This window comes from Auxenochlorella protothecoides, assembly GCF_000733215.1.
Source record: "Auxenochlorella protothecoides strain 0710 unplaced genomic scaffold scaffold33, whole genome shotgun sequence".
Lineage (NCBI taxonomy): Eukaryota > Viridiplantae > Chlorophyta > Trebouxiophyceae > Chlorellales > Chlorellaceae > Auxenochlorella > Auxenochlorella protothecoides.
This window is the reverse complement of record NW_011934206.1, coordinates 72,021-89,431: the sequence shown is the minus strand read 5'-3', so window position 1 is coordinate 89,431 and position 17,411 is coordinate 72,021. Positions and strand designations below refer to the sequence as shown.

Genomic DNA, 17,411 nt, shown 5'->3' with positions numbered 1-17,411 from the left:
GCGCTGGCGGGTCTCGCTCCTCCACCCCCCCCACGCAATAGCCGGCCTGTGCCTGCCCTCGAGAACGAAGAGCCCCAATCCTGTTTGCCTCGCCTTGCGCTGCACCTTTCCCCGCTACCCACTCGAACATTTTCCGTGCCACAAGCAAGCAATGTCCCTGCTGCTCCCCCTGTCTACCCCCCCTCCACAGCCGCGCCTGACGATGTTCATCAAAAGTGCGCACAGAGCAACCGTCACGAGAGCGGGCAGGGCGCGGGTGCATGCAGTGTGAGCATGTGCTGGGGCCCAGGCGGGAGTGCATGGGAAGGGGCCAGGATTTGAGCAGGGTACCAAGGTCATCAGACCCCGACCCCAGAATCCATCCTGTCCTGGTGGCGGCCTGCATCCCTCAGTCCCACTATTCGAGCTTGGCCTTGCCGGCGGCCCTGTCGGCTGCAGCGGTGGACTTGTTGACCCAGGTCCTGCCCACCGCCTTGAGCACCTCGTCGATGAGGACGACGGGGAGGGAGTAGGCCAGCACCAGGAGCCATTCCTGGAAGGAGAGCGGGACGATGGAGAAGACGTCTGCCAGCACCGGGACATAGAGGATGAGGAAGTGGAGGCCGAAGGAGACGGCCATGGCCAGGAGGAGCCAGGGGTTCCACCACACGGGCACAGTGACGAGCGAGTTGTCCTCCGACAGCGCGTTGGCGGCATTGAACATCTCGATGGCCACCAGCACGGACAGGGACAAGGTGGAGGCCTTGGCCTTGCCGGTGGTGAAGTAATCGCAGGGGTCGGCGAACTCCACCGCGCGCGCACCGGCAGTGTAGTTGGCCGCGGTGAAGCCGGGCCAGGAGGGGCAGGACTCCCAGTCGCGCAGCTGGGCCAGGGTGACGGGGGTGTGCCCGTCGCGCGACAGGTCGATGAAGCCCAGGAAGGTGGTGGAGGTGTACCACGTGGCAAAGGCGCCCACCGTGGCAAAGCCCACATAGCAGCCCACCACCTGACGGGGGGGCGGGGGTGTCAGTTTCCGGTGTAAAGAGTCGGGAAGGGGTGGTTGCAAATTGTGCGCGAGGGATGGGTGCTTGGAGAGGGGTGCTGGGGAGGGAGGGGAAGTACGGGCGATGCGATGCGTTCACCACCGCGGCCACGCCCTCTCTGAGCCCCCTTCCACCCCCCACCCCCCACCCCTTCTCTACAAACACACCCACGACGCGCCCCAGCTCACCACCCATCGGAACAGGAGCCAGGGGGTGAGGAAGTGGTCGCTGCCGCGGCGCGGCGGCTTGCTCATGATGTCCGGGTCCGGGGGGTTGAACCCTAGCGCGGTGGCCGGCGGTCCGTCTGTCACCAGGTTGACCCAGAGCAGCTGGACGGGGATGAGCCCCTCCGGCAGCCCCAGTGCGGCGGAGAGGAAGATGGAGGCCACCTCCCCGATGTTGGAGGAGATCATGTAGCGGATGAAGGCCTTCATGTTGTTGAAGATGGCGCGTCCCTCCTCCACCGCGGCCACCACGGTGGCAAAGTTGTCGTCGGCCAGCACCATGTCGGCCGCCTCCTTGGCCACCTCCGTCCCCGTCACGCCCATGGCGATGCCGATGTCGGCCAGCTTCAAGGCCGGCGCGTCGTTCACGCCGTCCCCCGTCATGGCCGTCACCTCGCCCGCGTTGCGCAGGCGGCGCACCACGTCCTGCTTGTGCCCCGGCTCGGCGCGGGAGATGCAGAGGCCGCCGGGGCGGGCCAGCACGCGCGCCTTGTCAGCCTCGCTCAGCGCGCAGAACTCGGTGCCGGTCAGGCTGCGCGGCAGGGACGCGCCGTCGTCGCTCCCATCCTCCTCGTCCCCCGCGCCGCCCAGCACGCCGATGTCGGCGCAGATGGTCTCCGCCGTGGCCTTGTTGTCCCCCGTGATGACGATCACGCGGATGCCCGCGCCGCGGCAGGCCCCGATGGCGCCGCGCACCTCCGGCCGCGGCGGGTCGCGCAGCGCGGCCAGCCCCAGGAAGGTCAGCCCCGACTCCAGCGCCTCGTACGACCCCGGGTCGGCCAGCGCGGCGTGCGCGGCGTGCGCCTCGCCGCCGTCGTACCCGGCCAGCGGCGCGGGGAGGTCGGGGCGCGCGGCCAGGGCCAGCAGGCGCAGCGCGCGCCGTGCCAGCGAGGAAACCACCTCGCCCAGCGCGGCGCGCGCGGCGGGCTCCAGCGCCACCACACCGCCGTCGGGCAGCAGCGCGTGGGTGCAGCGCGCCAGCACGCACTCCGCCGCGCCCTTCACCAGCAGCACGTTGGGCGGGCGGGGGGCGCCGGAATCCGCGACACCACCGCCGCCGTCGCCGCCGCCGCGCCGGGACAGGCGCGAGCTGCGGCGCACGCCGCCGTCGGCGCGCGCGCCCGCAGGCGGCCAGGCGTCGGGGCTGGTGGGCGCGCACACCACGCTCATGGACTTGCGGTCGCGGTCGAACTCCAGCGTCGCCAGCGTCCGGAACCTGGGAGGGGGGGTTCCGTTGGGTGGGGGTATCGGCAATCAGGGGGGTGCCAGCGCTGTGAACAGAGTTGGACGATGGGCGCCCCCTCTCATGCCATGCCCATTGCAGGAGACCTGCAGCAGGCACACCTGCCCGGCCCGGCAGGCCAGCAGGCCCGCTGGTCACCGCACGCACTTTGCAGGGACCCCCCCTTCGCCCCCCCAGCGGTCCCTCAACCGAAGCCTCCAGCGCCACGCAACACCCCCCGGCTGTGCAGCGACGAGCACGGCATTCGCGCACCTGGCGGCGTAGGCCTCGCAGGCTCTGAGCTCCACCTCGCCATCCTCCGGCAGCGGGGCCCGCGCGGCGGCGTCGTCGCGCTCCGACGCGTCCGGCGCGCCCAGCTTCTCGGCCAGCACCAGGAGCGCCGCCTCCGTGGACTGGCCCACCGCCACCGCGTGTCCGTGCTTGGTCGCGATGCGCGCGCCGTTGCACAGCGCCGCGGTGGCCGCCAGCGCGGCCAGGCCGGCGTCCAGGCTCGCGCCGCTGGCGGCGGCGCCCAGACCCCGCACCTCGCCGTCGGCGGGGTTGTAGCTGGTCCCCGTGACGTCCAGCGTCCTGAGCTCCCCGCCGGCGCCGGCCAGGGTGACGACGTGGGACACCGCCATCTGATTGGTGGTCAGCGTGCCCGTCTTGTCGGAGCAGATGACGGTGGTGCAGCCCAGCGTCTCCACCGAGGGCAGCTTGCGCACGATGGCGTTGCGCCGCGCCATCTTGCGCGTGCCCAGGGCCAGGCAGGTGGTAATGACGGCGGGGAGGCCCTCGGGGATGGCGGCCACCGCCAGGGCCACGGCCACCTTGAAGTAGAAGGTGGCCTTGGCCAGGGAGAACTCCACGGAGGCGGGGTCGGGGAGGAAGGCCGACCCGGGCAGCGTCTTCCAGGAGATGAAGTGGCGGTAGTTGATGAGCCAGACGGCGACGCAGACGTAGAGGATGATGCGGGCCAGGGCCTCGCCGAATTCGTCCAGTCGCTTCTTGAGCGGGGTGTCGCCCTCCTCCTCTGCGGCCGCCTGGATCTGGGCCTGGATGCGGCCGATCTCGGTGCGCATGCCCGTGGCGTACACCACGGCACGGCACGTCCCCGCTGCCACCCCGGTCCCGGCAAACAGCACGTTGTCCTTGGCGTGCAGCTCGCAGGCGGCGGGGGCCAGGCGCGCCGCGTGCTTGGACACCGCGGCCGACTCGCCGGTCAGCGCCGCCTGCTCCACGCGGAAGAGGGCGGTGCCCAGGCGCACTACGCGCACATCGGCGGGGACCAGGTCGCCCGTGTGCACCTCTACCACGTCGCCGGGGACCAGGTCGCGGCAGGGCAGGTCGGGCACCAGGTGGCCCGCGCGGAAGACCTTGGCTGTCTCTGCCGACATCTCCTTGAGCGCCTCCAGCGCTGACTCGGCGTTGCCCTCCTGCCAGACGCCCACCACCGCGTTCAGCACCAGGATCAGGATGATGACGGCGGGCTCCAGGAAGGCGCGCACGCCCGCGCCAGCGCCCTCGCCCTCGTCGAACCAGGCCAGGGCGAAGGAGATGCCCGCTGCCAGGAGTAGGATCTGCAGGGGGGGAAGGGAGATGGGGGGAGGGAAGGGTTTACCCTTGGTAACAACAGCGTGACACTCGTCAGCGGGATGTATGGCGGGCCTCTGATCAGGGCGCATCGGTATCAAGGGATCATGTTGGAGCATACCCTCAGGGCGTCCCCATCCCTTCCAGCAACACTTTCCCAGCCACGTGAGCCAAGGAAATGTACCTAGGCGCAGTATGCGCCGATATTTCAACACATCCCCTGCTTCAGTATCCCACCTTGACCAGGGTGTCGTCAAACTGCTGGAGGACCAGTTTCCAAAGGGGGGTGGCCGGAGCGTGATCAAGCTCGTTGAACCCGTGCAGGGCGCGCTGCTTCGCCACAAGTTCATCGGAGAGACCGTGATCTAAATCTACGTTGAAATGCGCGGCCACATCCTCCGGGCTGTGGGCCCAGGCAGGGTATACATCCTGCTGCGCCGGCATGAGGCTTGGGGTGGGGTGGTTCAGCAGCTCGCGCACGACATGGATCAATGCCAGAAGGTGCAAATATGAATTGCAGAAACCAGTGCTGCGCTAATTGGAAGTTTGCATGCCGGCTGAGGGTTGCATTGGATTTCCTTGAAAGGGCAGACTTTTCAAGGGGGTGCCTCGTCAGGGTGGAAAGAAGGTACGCTCTCCCACCTGCCGGCGTCCATCAGCGCCTGATTCGATTCGCCCGTGTTCCCTGCTCCGCTAGGATTCAACTTCCAGCCCCGGGCCAGCCACTCCCTCAATCCCTCTTGGAATCTCGGTCATTGCTGCCGAGCATCGCCGTCCCGCAGCTGAGCTTCAAGCTTGCCAACCAACGCGATCTTTCCGTCGGCCACCACCCCCTAGCCACCCACCTCCCCCACCCCCCAGCCTTCCCCCTCACCATGACGACCGACACCTTCCTGTTCACCTCCGGTACGTGGTGATCGGGATCAGCCCTGGGCCTCTGGGCTTTGCTGGTGCAGGGCGTGCGGAGCAGCACGTGCAGGGTATCTTTTTGAAGCAGGTGTGTCCACGATCGGTGGCCGTGCACCTCCTTGCTCCCCCCAACCGATCACCCCCTCACCCACTGCAGAGTCGGTGAATGAGGGTCACCCCGACAAGCTGGCGGACCAGGTGTCCGACGCGATCCTGGACGCCTGCCTGGCCCAGGACCCCGAGTCCAAGGTTGCCTGCGAAACCGCCACCAAGACCAACATGGTGATGGTGTTCGGCGAGATCACCACCTCCGCCAAGGTGGACTACGAGAAGGTGGTGCGCGACACGGTGCGCAACATCGGCTTCACCTCTGACGACGTCGGCCTGGACGCCGACAAGTGCAAGGTGCTGGTGCACCTGGAGGAGCAGAGCCCCGACATCGGCCAGGGCGTGCACGGCATGGGCACCAAGACCCTCGAGGAGACGGGGGCGGGCGACCAGGGCCACATGTTTGGCTACGCCACCGACGAGACCGAGGAGCTGATGCCCCTGACCCACGTCCTGGCCACCAAGCTGGGCTACCGGCTGACCGAGGCACGCAAGGACGGCACCCTGCCCTGGCTGCGCCCCGACGGCAAGACCCAGGTAGGGAGGCTGGTTTAAGGGGGGGGGGGGGAGGGGATTGAAGAATGTTGGGGAAGGTGTCCCCGCTGTTGCTCCGCCCTGTTTTCTCCGCATGCAAATTCTGCTCCCAGGCTGCTCTCTGAGCATCTTCTTTGGGACAGGTATCTTGATCTCGACTCAAAAGGGTACTGCCCTGTCTCCCCGCTGTGCGCCCACCCTCCTCTTTGATCACCCTCCCACATTCATACACAAGAGACACACACCCCACATCCTGATATTCACCCCCACACCCCACATCCACAGGTGACGGTGGAGTACCGCAAGGACGGCGGCGCAGTTGTACCCATCCGCGTGCACACCATCCTGATCTCCACCCAGCACTCGCCCGATGTGTCCAACGAGAAGATCCACGCCGACCTGCTGGAGCACGTGATCAAGCCCGTGGTGCCCGCCAAGTACCTGGACGACCGCACCATCTTCCACCTGAACCCCTCCGGCCGCTTCGTCATCGGCGGCCCGCACGGCGACGCCGGGCTCACCGGCCGCAAAATCATCATCGACACCTACGGCGGCTGGGGCGCGCACGGCGGCGGCGCCTTCTCCGGCAAGGACCCCACCAAGGTGGACCGCTCCGGCGCCTACATCGCGCGCCAGGCGGCCAAGTCCATCGTGGCGGGGAAGCTGGCGCGCCGCGCGCTGGTCCAGGTGTCCTACGCCATCGGCGTGCCGGAGCCGCTGTCCGTGTTCGTGGACTCCTACGGCACGGGCACCATCCCCGACCGCGAGATCCTGGCCCTGGTGCTGGCCAAGTTCGACTTCCGCCCGGGCATGATCGGCAAGGCCCTGGACCTGAAGCGGGGGGGGGACCGCTACATCCACACCGCCGCGTACGGCCACTTTGGCCGCGACGACAAGCCCGACGTCTTCACCTGGGAGAAGGTGGTGGACCTGACCCCCGCCGCAGAGGCCAAGGCCTGAAGCGTGCCAGGGGTGCGCCGCGGCGCGCCTGCATGCAGGCGCAGCGCACGAGCCCAACCGGGGGAGGGGGTGACCCTGGAGAGTGACCTCGTGCCTGCCCAGCAGTGTAAGGACCGGCGGAGGTGCCAGTGGTATAGCATTGATAATCGCCGAGTCATGGGGTCGCGGATTACGTAAAGATATTTGGTACGGTGGATCACGCCACCGCTCCCGCTCTCCCGCCGAGAAGCTCTCACGCACCCAGAGGTTGGGGATATGCCCGCTGACCGCGGGGTTCCAGCTACAGCGCTTTCTCTCCCCAAACGTTTTGAACACAACCCCCTGAACTGAGCAGATAGCCGGGCCTTCCCGCTGGTCTCGCTGGAAACGCGATACCTTCCGGACGCACAACCCCTGGGCAGGGCGCTCACCATCGACGCCGGACCTGTCACCGGAATTGCCCCCCACCTGATCAGGTAACGCCGGGTGAGGGTGTCTCGAGGCGTTAACACGGCTCCGGTGGAAGCCCCACGCACAACCCCATACGCACTTGAAAACTTGTATTGCGCCCTCCTCCACAGGGCGCCATGGAACCCGGCTCCTCTGCGCCCTGGCTCTCTTTTCAACACTGGCTGGCACAGCACCGTGGCGTGAGCCACGAGCGCGTGGAGTCGAGCTCGGACAGCGACAGCGCGTTCGGGGACCCCGTGGCGCTGTCGGAGCTCCCCGTAGGGCACCCCGGCCAGGGCATGAGCCTCGGTCGCATGCCCGAAATCATGCCGCGACCGGCAGTTCCAGATTGTAGGCTGGAGACGCGGCTGGTCAACGAGTACACGTGTGCCCGCCAGCAGATGACCGTGATGCTGGCTGCACCCGGGCTCCCGGCGCACAAGGCGCCCGTGGTCACCGCGAAGCAGGTGCGCCATGGCACAAGAATGCGCGAGGATGGCGGAACTGCGGGCAGGCATGCCGGGTGGTGGGTGCGGCGGGCAACCACCAGAACGGGTGGCAGGGGATGATTCCCCCCATCCTGTGGATGGAGTTGGGTCGACTGTCAAGATCACGCGTGTCTGAGTCACGCCCCGTCCCAAGTTCTCTGCCTTCACCCCGCACCTCTCTCCCTCCATCTCAGGCGAGCGCGCTGCTGAGCGCCATCTCCGAGCCCCTGGTCCAGATCAGCGTGGGCCGGATGACGCGCCAGCTGGCCTCCCCCGTCAAGCTGCAGCCCACGGAGGCTCGCGGGGTGCTGAGCCTCTGGCTGCTCCCCAACGACAACCTGTCCCTGATGTGGCACAGCAGCCGGAGCGTGGGCTGCGGCCAGGGCCTGGGCGACACCATGGCCGATCCAGCATGCGACAGCCCGCTCCTGCGCGAGGTCACTGAGTCCTCCTGCCGCCTGGCGGTGTGGGAGGAGCTGGCCCACTTCCCCGCCGGCTCCCAGCTCCTGGAGGACGAGCCGCTGATGACCATCCACATGCTCCGTGGCGACGCCGGCGGCCGCGCCTTCTACCTGCGCCTGCGCGACGACATCGCGGCGCGCAACGTCGCGACCACCGCCTCGGCCATCGGGCCCGATGCGGCGCCCGCGCCGCAGGCCCCCGAGGCCGTGGCCGCGGCCGCCGAGGCGGCGCAGCAGCGCCTGCCCGCCCTGCAGCAGGCTGGCGCGGGGCAGCAGCAGGCGGCGCCGCAGGCCAGCTGCCGCATGTACTTCTGGCTGACCGAGCCCGACCTGGAGACGGCGGTGCTGTCCCTGGGCCGGCTCAAGTCGCTGCTCAAGCGGTCGCCCACGCTGGCGCGCCGTGCGGGCATGCCCGACGACCAGCTGGCGCAGATCGGCAGCTGGATCGCGCGCGCCGATGTGGCGTTGCAGCATGGCGCCGCGGCGCCCCGTGTCCAGGCCGCGGCGGTGGCCGACGTTGGCGCGGGTGGCGGGCTTGTACCCCTCGACTGCGACGTCGGCGGGGGCCCTGCCCCGCCGCTGGCCGGGGGCGTGCCGCACAGCCTGCTGCTGGCGCGCAGCGCGGCGGTCATGCCCCTCCCACCGCCCCCCGACGCCGCGGGCTACGCCTATGGCGTCCCCGACCGCGCAGCCTGCGGCCGGCCGTGGCGGGTGCCATCCGTCACCCCAGCCTGGCGTGGCAGTGCGACCTGTGCGTCGTGCGTCGGCGCGACATCCCAGGACCCTGCTGCCGCCCCCCCCGGCCCCCGCTCGCCCCCCCCTCGTCCCGGGTGACCTCGGACGGGTCGGTGTCGGCCACGGCGGCAGCGGTGTACCAGGACCGCCGCTTCGCCATCGTCTGCCCCTGCACCATCTCGGTGGTGGCGGGGCTGTCGCTGGTGGCGCGCCCCGCGCCCGGCGTGCCGGAAGCCGAGGCGCGCGCCGCGCTGGCGGGCGTGCTGGCCTCGCGCGCGCGGCGTCTGGCCGAGGGCGAGGCGCGGCGCGCGGTGGACGAGGCGGGGCGCGCGCGCGTGGAGGAGCGCCTGGCGGAGCTCCTGCTGCGCAGCGTGCGCGTCCAGCGCGCGGGCGCGCGCGCCGCACGGCATGAGGCCCGTGCCGCCGAGGCGCGCGGGGCCGCCGCCGCGCGCGTGCTGCCCTTGATCAAGCGCGCGGCGGCTGAGGCCGAGGCGCGCGGCCGGCGCGGCGCCGGGTTCCGGAGCTGCCACGACGAGGCCGCCGGCGCCGAGGACTGCACCGAGGATGAGGACGACCTGCTGCTGGGACCGGGCTGGGCGCTGCGGTACCCCGCACCCATGGATGCTGCGCCGACGGCGGCCTGCGCGTCGGCGCCCCCGCGGCCGCGCGCCCCGCCCCACCCGGGCCTGGCCCAGCCCCCGCGCCGCCACACGGGGTTCGCAGTGGCGGCCCCCGCCGGCAGCCCCACACACGTGGAGGCGCACTCCCCTCCGCGCCGTGTGTCCATCGACGACCTCGGCTGCCTGCTGCGCGCGTGCAGCGGCGGCGCCGAGGCGCCGCCCCACGCGCTGACCAGCGCGGGCGGGCGCGTCGCCGACGAGCGTCCCGCTGGGCCGCCCGCCGCGGGCGCCGCGCGCGTGTCGCTGGCCGAGCTGCCGGAGGTGCTTCGCGGCGAGGAGGCAGGGAATGTCACGGAGCCCACGTCGGCGCATGAGTGAGTGCGCCCGGCGTGCGCTGCAGCAGCCTCGAGGGAGCTGGCTGCGGGACTGGCCGGAGACGAGCCGAGCGCGCGGCCGGAGCCCGGCCGCACACCTTCCCCACCTGCCTCCCGACCTTGCAGCCCCCCCCCCAACTTGCGCACCCTCTCAACCTTGCGCACTCACACCTGCTCAACCAAAGTCTACCCCAAGACATGCATAGCAATGTCCCCGGCCTGTCCGCCCCGGGTTCATCCACATCGCACCGCCAAGCAAGCCCCTCTCCCTGTACGTATGCCTCGCCCCCTCTTTTTCGCATTGTTTGGCGCTCCAAGACAGCGAGGGAGACATACAGCCCTGCTTTTCCCCTGACGATGTACCCAACCCATGCTGTATTCTTAATCATGTAAGCGCTGCCGTGTTAGGTTGGGTGCGAGGGGGCAACAGCAGGTGCACCTGGGGGGGGTCATGTTGATGGGTGCAGGCTGCTGCGCTGGGCCTACCTCCCCCTTTTCAGGGGTGTTGCCCAGCCCGTCTACCTCAGATGTCCACGATAACGTAAACATCGGTGCGCTCTGCATTCTGCACCACCTCCATGGCAGAGTATGTGATGGCTTTGATCTCCGTGCCCGCAGCATGCCGTGCACGGTCAAAGGTGTCGCCCCGCCTGGCGATGAGTGGTGGGAGGCGAGCTGCCGAAGGTGCTTCGCGGCGAGGAGGCAGGGAATGTCACGGAGCCCACGTCGGCGCATGAGTGAGTGCGCCCGGCGTGCGCTGCAGCAGCCTCGAGGGAGCTGGCTGCGGGACTGGCCGGAGACGAGCCGAGCGCGCGGCCGGAGCCCGGCCGCACACCTTCCCCCCCTGCCCCCCGACCTTGCAGCCCCCCCCCCCAACCTTGCGCACCCCTCTCAACCTTGCGCACTCACACCTGCTCAACCCAAGTCTACCCCAAGACATGCATAGCAATGTCCCCGGCCTGTCCGCCCCGGGTTCATCCACATCGCACCGCCAAGCAAGCCCCTCTCCCTGTACGTATGCCTCGCCCCCTCTTTTTTCGCATTGTTTGGCGCTCCAAGACAGCGAGGGAGACATACAGCCCTGCTTTTCCCCTGACGATGTACCCAACCCATGCTGTATTCTTAATCATGTAAGCGCTGCCGTGTTAGGTTGGGTGCGAGGGGGCAACAGCAGGTGCACCTGGGGGGGGTCATGTTGATGGGTGCAGGCTGCTGCGCTGGGCCTACCTCCCCCTTTTCAGGGGTGTTGCCCAGCCCGTCTACCTCAGATGTCCACGATAACGTAAACATCGGTGCGCTCTGCATTCTGCACCACCTCCATGGCAGAGTATGTGATGGCTTTGATCTCCGTGCCCGCAGCATGCCGTGCACGGTCAAAGGTGTCGCCCCGCCTGGCGATGAGTGGTGGGAGGGGAGCTTTGGGTGTTTTGGAGCCAAAGGGAGGCGGCCAGGCAGCACTGCAGGGACTGAAGACACCTTGGTGGACAGCCATCTGCGCGTTTCCGCCACCCCCAAATAATCCATGGGCATGCCCCCACTGCATAAGAGTGGCGGCACGGGTCGGTTGAAAGCGCATTCCAACCCCCTCAGGACCCTGCCTTGCGGTTCCTGCAAAATACCCTACCCTTCGGCCTCCAGTGTGAAGCCCTCCAGGTCCAGACTGGTGATGCTCAGGGTCTGGCAGACAAAGAATTCGGTGTTGAATACGAAGAGGAGTTCGTCCAGGAAGGAAAAGAGAAGAGAGTGGAGGTCATGGCCTGTGGCCTGGAACTTCCTGTGCATGGGATGGAGCTGGGAGTCGAGTGAAGACTTGACCCCATGTGGGAGAGCAATGTAGATCCGAAACAATGTGCGACGTAGAAGACCCAGGCACAACATCGACCCACATCATCACAAACTCACTACAGGCCCCACGACTCTCTCAAACACGCTGGATGCACAGGCATCTCACCGGGGCGGACTGTCCAATGCCTCTCCCATGCCTGTGAGGGGGGTCATGTAGTTGTACATGCACAGTCCGACCTGTTCAAGTGCCTCCTTCAGGGTGTTGCCCCCTGCAGCATTCAGTGAGTGTACCTGGATTCACAGAATGCCTGATGATCATCTCCACCCAGGAAGCAGTCAGAACATCATCATGCATTGCATCATGCATTCCCAAATCAACCGCTCACAGGAATGAAGCTGTATGTCTGCAGTGTGGTCCATGTCTGGTACACAAGGGCGAGGTGAGATTGTCGATAATGCATTCCAGGGGTGCACTTGCAATATGGCCAGCATGCAATGTACTCGCCATGCACATGAACCCCCCCCTTCCCCTCTCGACCACACACACACACACACCCGGCCTCCAAGGATGGGACAGTCGAAGCCATTACCATGCCGTCAGTGAACCCACTCACATTCATACCGAGCCCCCGGGGGTGCATCTGGGTGGGATGCTGATGGCTCCTCTGCCCCTCCCTCCGTCGTCCTGTCTTGTAGCTCAGTCCCAGGCTGAGTGGTCTTCTTTCTATTTTCATTTTTCGGTACCTCTGACGTTGCACAATTCTCTATAAGCTCGCTCTGTTCCAGTTTCTGACGCTTTCGTACTCGTGGGGGTCGCTGTGGGAGCGCCTCCACAGCCGACATAGGATTGTTTGGCGAGGGTGTCTCGTGCATTCTGAGGACGTATCGAATGCTTATTACACTGATACAATTGACATGTCAATGCCATATTTTTCCCACTGCATTGCTGCCAAACTGGTGATGCGTTGCGCGCGGCCAGATCCGGCTCTCCGAAATGTGAAAGTAACGCCCGCTGTGAACAGGACGAGTCCCTGCTCACGAACTGCATCCAGTCGCTTACTTCCTTGACAGCTTCTGTGTATGCGCTGCCAAGTGTTCGCATCTGCACAGGACGCGGGCCTCCGTCCAGCGACGTACCAGCTGCACGAGCAACCGGGCAGTTAAGAGGGACGCACGACTTCAATTCCACGACCTACTGGACCCCCAGATAGACCGCTGAGATACAAAAGTCGTTCTTAGTAACCCCGACCTGGCTTGCTGGGCCAGTGCGGCCCAGAGCATGAGGGTATGACTGATCCTCAGTCGTCACGACCCACCTCGGAACCAGAAGAGAGCGCCAGCAGCTCTGGACAACAGTTCATCACACATCATGTGGGGCTCTATCTTGATCGGATGATCCAAAGCCTGTCCCTCCTGCTCCTCGTCAAGAGGGAGTCAGTTCTCATTCCACCAGCTCACTCCCCACATGCTCACAGGTGACGAAGCTTGACACCTTGGCTGGCGTTGCCATTCGATACAACGCATCCGTGAGTCCGGCATAGAGGTGGAGGCCTGGTAATCAGTGTTGTCAACAATGCTCCCTACGGCGCAAGCCTGCAGGGTAGAGCTGGCCCTAAGGCTACCCAGAGCCGCTTCCAATCACTGATCCAGAGCCATCAACCGTCTCCCAACAGGTTGCGGACATCAAGAGGTGTAATGGCCTGCTGTCGGACTCGGCCATGTATGCCAGGGAGACGCTGCTCATCCCAACTCAGCGGCTTCCCCTCGGGTGGGTTATCGCCGCCGCACTGGCTTACTGCGCAGCGCACATTGCTGTTCCCTGCGTTGCATTGCTGTGTTCTGTGTAGGGCAGTTCCAGACAGTGCAGGTTCACAGACCAAACTCTAGGCAGCACACCCTGTGGGCGTGAGTTGCCCACAACAAGTGCGCTCCACCCCTCGAGCCCTGTCCCTTGTGATGTCATATTCATCCCCTCACTTTGCCAACCCCATCCACCATCTCATTCCTGCAGGCAGGAGTACTCCACGTGGGCTGGCATGATTGTGACACATTATGGGACTCTGGGGACGAGTCCCGAGCCACCGAGCAGCCATGTCGCCCAGCTGCACCTCATCAGGAGCAGCCAGGGCGCTGCAGGGAGCATGGGGCGGGCGTACCACAGCACGAGCACAAGCATTTTGGGCTCAGGTGGGATTGAGATGGAGGCCATAAGCCATGGTGCCTGTGGGCATGAACCGTCGCCTCGCTCGTGAGCAGCGGCTCGTCTGCATCTCGGCTTTTTATGTGGGAATATTCCTGACCAAGCTGGTTCATACTGCTGCCTGCTGTGCAGCCTGGATCACAGCTCTTTGAAAGCACCAGACCACGCTTTGGCCTGTGCTGGGGTTCTTATGGCATCGAGACCAGGGATGGTTGTATGTGCACATGGTCCCCCCCCGTGTATCAAATCAAAGTACACCATGGCGCTCCGTGCAGCACTGTTCATCCGACACCCCCCCTCATGCATGTGCAGATGACGACGATGACATGTGTCACCTGCTGATGCCTGCCTCACGGGGAGCGGGATCATCCAGACGGGGCCCACAGGAAGTGGAACTCACGGAGCGCATGGACGATGGCGGCTTCGATGCCGATGGCGGCGACGAGCAACTACGGCGAAGGAGAGGCGGTGAGGGCAACTCTGGGGAGGCAGGGTCCTCGCTGAGCCCAGCCCCATCAGATGGAGGTGAGATTCAAGGAGCTGAAGAAAGGGCCAAAGCGGGGGAGGTCTGGGGTGGTCCCTTCTGGAGATGGTGCATGTGAGCAACCTGGCAGGATTGTGTATTGGCCAGCTCTGGATGGTCGTCATGTGATGGTCCAACAGGCATGGTTGCTCACCAGCTCTGTTGCAAGTGCTCGAGCCGTGCACCCCACGTCTTCCCTCCACTGATACTACAGGGCACATACCGGGGAGTCGTGCCGGCCGAGCCACCCCCCCGCCCCCACCGGCCGCCACGTCAGCGCCTGCCGGGCGGGGAGGGTGGTCGGGGCAGGGGCCTGGGCGCGCTGAGGGCCTGGGCCTCCTCCCAGTTCCTGCCCGGGTTGAGACAGGAGACCCAGGACAGACAAATGCATCCTCTGCACTCCAGGACGCCCCCTACCAGGCGAAAAGACGACTAGGCGCGGCCGGCAGGGGGAGGCGGCGCGGGTGCTGGGCGGCGCACCCTGCCACTGCGGGCACCGAGACCGGCCAAGCGCCTCCTCTTCGTCTACCAAGGGGCGTTCCATGACGGTGCACGCCGGGCCAGGCGCCCGGCGTGGCCGCAGTGCGATGTCCTTTCCAGAAGCTTCATTCCCGGTGTGAGGCAGGAACGACCGCATGGTCGCCCTTTCCTGGAACTCGCTCGATGATTTATCCCCTTCGCCAACGCATGCGGACCCACGGAACAAGGGCCCGGTGACCCTCCCTCCCCTGCCACATTGCTTTATTGTTACACATCCTGTATCCCATATACAAGTCTACTGCAAGGTGTGGTAACCGAGCAGGCATGCAGAGCGCGACCATGAGCACGGCGATGGGCACTGGCTTCCTTGGGAGCAAGGGACTGCGAGGCGGGCGGGCCTCCATTTCTGGAGCACCCCTGCAATCCCGACAAGCCTTCCGTCCCGCGGTGGGACGACGCAGCACCATGGCCATCAGGGCTGGGAAGGCGAGTCCTCGGGGGAGCCTCACGTGTGGGTCCTGTCGACCAGCATGCATGCGGTCCTGGTCCTGGTCCCTGCACCACGCGCTGACATCAATGCGACGGCACCCAACTGCAGGTGGTGGGCATCGATCTGGGCACCACCAACTCCGCGGTGGCAGCCATGGAGGGAGGCAAGCCCACGATCATCACCAATGCCGAGGGTGGCCGGACCACGCCCTCCGTGGTGGCCTTCACCAAGGCCGGCGACCGGCTGGTCGGGCAGGTGAGGGCTTTGGGGGGAGTGTATAGACGATCAGGGGAGAGTTTGTGGCCCTGTGTAGAACTTTCTGGGTTTGCGAGTGGGTTGTCGTTCGGAGGTCGTGCACTGCCTCAAGCTGAAACTCACAGCATTGCTGTGGAAGTCCCCAACGGGGACACTGTTCAAAACTTCCACAACCCCCCATCCTTCCCACCCTGATCACAGATCGCCAAGCGCCAGGCGGTGGTGAACCCCGAGAACACCTTCTTCTCCGTCAAGCGCTTCATCGGGCGCAAGATGGCAGAGGTTGGGGAGGAGTGCAAGCAGGTGCCATACCGTGTGGTCTCCGACGGCTCCTCCAACGTGAAGATCGCATCCCCCAACGCGAAGAAAGAGTTTGCGCCCGAGGAGATCAGCGCCATCGTCCTGCGCAAGCTGGCGGACGACGCGTCGGCCTTCCTGGGCGGCGCCGTTTCCCAGGCGGTGATCACCGTCCCCGCCTACTTCAACGACTCCCAGCGCCAGGCGACCAAGGACGCGGGCCGCATCGGCGGCCTGGAAGTGCTGCGCATCATCAACGAGCCCACCGCCGCCTCCCTGGCCTACGGCCTGGACCGCAAGTCCAACGAGACCATCCTGGTGTTCGACCTGGGCGGCGGCACCTTTGACGTCTCGGTGCTGGAGGTGGGCGACGGCGTGTTCGAGGTGCTGAGCACCTCGGGCGACACCCACCTGGGCGGCGACGACTTCGACCGCCGCATCGTGGACTGGCTGGCCGACGACTTCAAGGCGCAAGAGGGCATCGACCTGCGCAAGGACCGCCAGGCGCTGCAGCGCCTGACCGAGGCGGCGGAGAAGGCCAAGATCGAGCTGAGCGCGACGAGCACGACCAGCGTGAGCCTGCCCTTCATCACCGCCACCGCCGATGGGCCCAAGCACATCGACGCCAGCCTGTCGCGCTCCAAGTTTGAGCAGCTGGCCAGCGACCTGCTGGAGCGGTGCCGCCTGCCGCTGGAGGCCGCGCTGCGCGACGCCAAGCTGTCCTACTCCGACCTGGACGAGGTGATTCTGGTGGGCGGGTCCACCCGCATCCCGGCGGTGGTGGGCCTGGTGGAGCGGCTGGCCCAGAAGAAGCCCAACGTGACGGTGAACCCCGACGAGGTGGTGGCCCTGGGCGCGGCCGTCCAGGGCGGCGTGCTGGCGGGGGAGGTGTCCGACATCGTGCTGCTGGACGTGACCCCGCTGTCCCTGGGCCTGGAGACGCTGGGCGGGGTGGCCACCAAGGTGATCCCGCGCAACACCACGCTGCCCACCTCCAAGACGGAGACCTTCTCCACCGCCGCCGACAGCCAGTCCAGCGTGGAGATCAATGTGCTGCAGGGCGAGCGCGAGTTCGCGCGCGACAACAAGTCGCTGGGCAACTTCCGGCTGGACGGCATCCCGCCCGCGCCGCGCGGCGTGCCCCAGATCGAGGTGCGCTTCGACATCGACGCCAACGGCATCCTGTCCGTCACCGCCTCCGACAAGGGCACGGGCAAGAGCCAGGACATCAAGATCACGGGGGCCAGCACGCTGCCGGGGGAGGAGGTGGACCGCATGGTCAAGGACGCGGAGAAGTTCGCGGAGGAGGACCGCAAGCGCCGCGAGCTGGTGGACCTGAAGAACCAGGCCGACAGCATCGTGTACCAGACCGAGAAGCAGCTGGCTGAGTTCGGGGACAAGGCGCCCGCCGACGTCAAGGCCAAGCTGGAGGAGCGGGTGGAGGCGGTGAAGAAGGCCGCGCCGGGAGAGGACGCGGCGGCCATCAAGGCTGCCATCGAGGACCTGCAGAAGGAGGCCATGGCCCTGGGCCAGGCCGTGTACGGCGGCGGCGCGGGCGGCGCGCCCGGGGCGGGGCCCGAGGCGGGCGCGCAGGGCGGCGCCGCGCCCGGCGCGGGGGGTGCCGGAGCGGGCGGCGACGACGTCATCGACGCCGAGTTCACCGAGGGGGGGGACAACAAGGCCTGATTGGTGGATTGATCGG

The 17,411-nt window shown here is 66.6% G+C and overlaps 8 protein-coding genes across 8 annotated transcripts in view; 5 read left to right on the top strand and 3 right to left on the bottom strand.

The window, feature by feature from the left end:
* The window catches only part of F751_3054 (hypothetical protein), a gene marked incomplete at both ends in the record, with an annotated part of 3,598 nt that extends 3,327 nt beyond the window's left edge, over positions 1 to 271 (top strand). Inside the window, one exon of the mRNA XM_011398922.1 lies at positions 191 to 271. Within this exon, the coding sequence (XP_011397224.1) occupies positions 191 to 271 (81 nt within the window). The remainder of the gene's footprint in view (positions 1 to 190) is intronic.
* A 126-nt stretch (positions 272 to 397) lies between these two features.
* Positions 398 to 4,505, bottom strand: F751_3053 (Calcium-transporting ATPase 1, endoplasmic reticulum-type; the record flags this gene model as incomplete). Its single annotated transcript, XM_011398921.1, has 4 exons — positions 398 to 985; positions 1,211 to 2,462; positions 2,742 to 4,048; positions 4,299 to 4,505. 4 exons carry the CDS (start codon positions 4,503 to 4,505, stop codon positions 398 to 400), a joined length of 3,354 nt encoding a protein of 1,117 aa, XP_011397223.1.
* Positions 4,506 to 4,936: 431 nt separating this feature from the next.
* Positions 4,937 to 6,572, top strand: F751_3052 (S-adenosylmethionine synthase 2; the record flags this gene model as incomplete). The annotated part of the gene is made up of 3 exons (XM_011398920.1): positions 4,937 to 4,967; positions 5,128 to 5,615; positions 5,898 to 6,572. 3 exons carry the CDS (start codon positions 4,937 to 4,939, stop codon positions 6,570 to 6,572), a joined length of 1,194 nt encoding a protein of 397 aa, XP_011397222.1.
* A 566-nt stretch (positions 6,573 to 7,138) lies between these two features.
* F751_3051 (hypothetical protein) lies at positions 7,139 to 9,683 on the top strand (the record flags this gene model as incomplete). The annotated part of the gene is made up of 3 exons (XM_011398919.1): positions 7,139 to 7,468; positions 7,684 to 8,094; positions 9,618 to 9,683. The coding sequence occupies 3 exons, from the start codon at positions 7,139 to 7,141 to the stop codon at positions 9,681 to 9,683; spliced, it is 807 nt and encodes a 268-aa protein (XP_011397221.1).
* A 1,260-nt stretch (positions 9,684 to 10,943) lies between these two features.
* F751_3050 (Archease-like protein) lies at positions 10,944 to 11,461 on the bottom strand (the record flags this gene model as incomplete). The annotated part of the gene is made up of 2 exons (XM_011398918.1): positions 10,944 to 11,070; positions 11,304 to 11,461. The coding sequence occupies 2 exons, from the start codon at positions 11,459 to 11,461 to the stop codon at positions 10,944 to 10,946; spliced, it is 285 nt and encodes a 94-aa protein (XP_011397220.1).
* Positions 11,462 to 14,183: 2,722 nt separating this feature from the next.
* F751_3049 (hypothetical protein) lies at positions 14,184 to 14,623 on the top strand (the record flags this gene model as incomplete). Its single annotated transcript, XM_011398917.1, has 2 exons — positions 14,184 to 14,189; positions 14,402 to 14,623. The coding sequence occupies 2 exons, from the start codon at positions 14,184 to 14,186 to the stop codon at positions 14,621 to 14,623; spliced, it is 228 nt and encodes a 75-aa protein (XP_011397219.1).
* F751_3048 (hypothetical protein) lies at positions 14,396 to 14,824 on the bottom strand (the record flags this gene model as incomplete). The annotated part of the gene is made up of 1 exon (XM_011398916.1): positions 14,396 to 14,824. One exon carries the CDS (start codon positions 14,822 to 14,824, stop codon positions 14,396 to 14,398), a length of 429 nt encoding a protein of 142 aa, XP_011397218.1.
* A 167-nt stretch (positions 14,825 to 14,991) lies between these two features.
* F751_3047 (Stromal 70 kDa heat shock-related protein, chloroplastic) lies at positions 14,992 to 17,395 on the top strand (the record flags this gene model as incomplete). The annotated part of the gene is made up of 3 exons (XM_011398915.1): positions 14,992 to 15,114; positions 15,266 to 15,412; positions 15,614 to 17,395. 3 exons carry the CDS (start codon positions 14,992 to 14,994, stop codon positions 17,393 to 17,395), a joined length of 2,052 nt encoding a protein of 683 aa, XP_011397217.1.
* Positions 17,396 to 17,411: the final 16 nt, after the last annotated feature.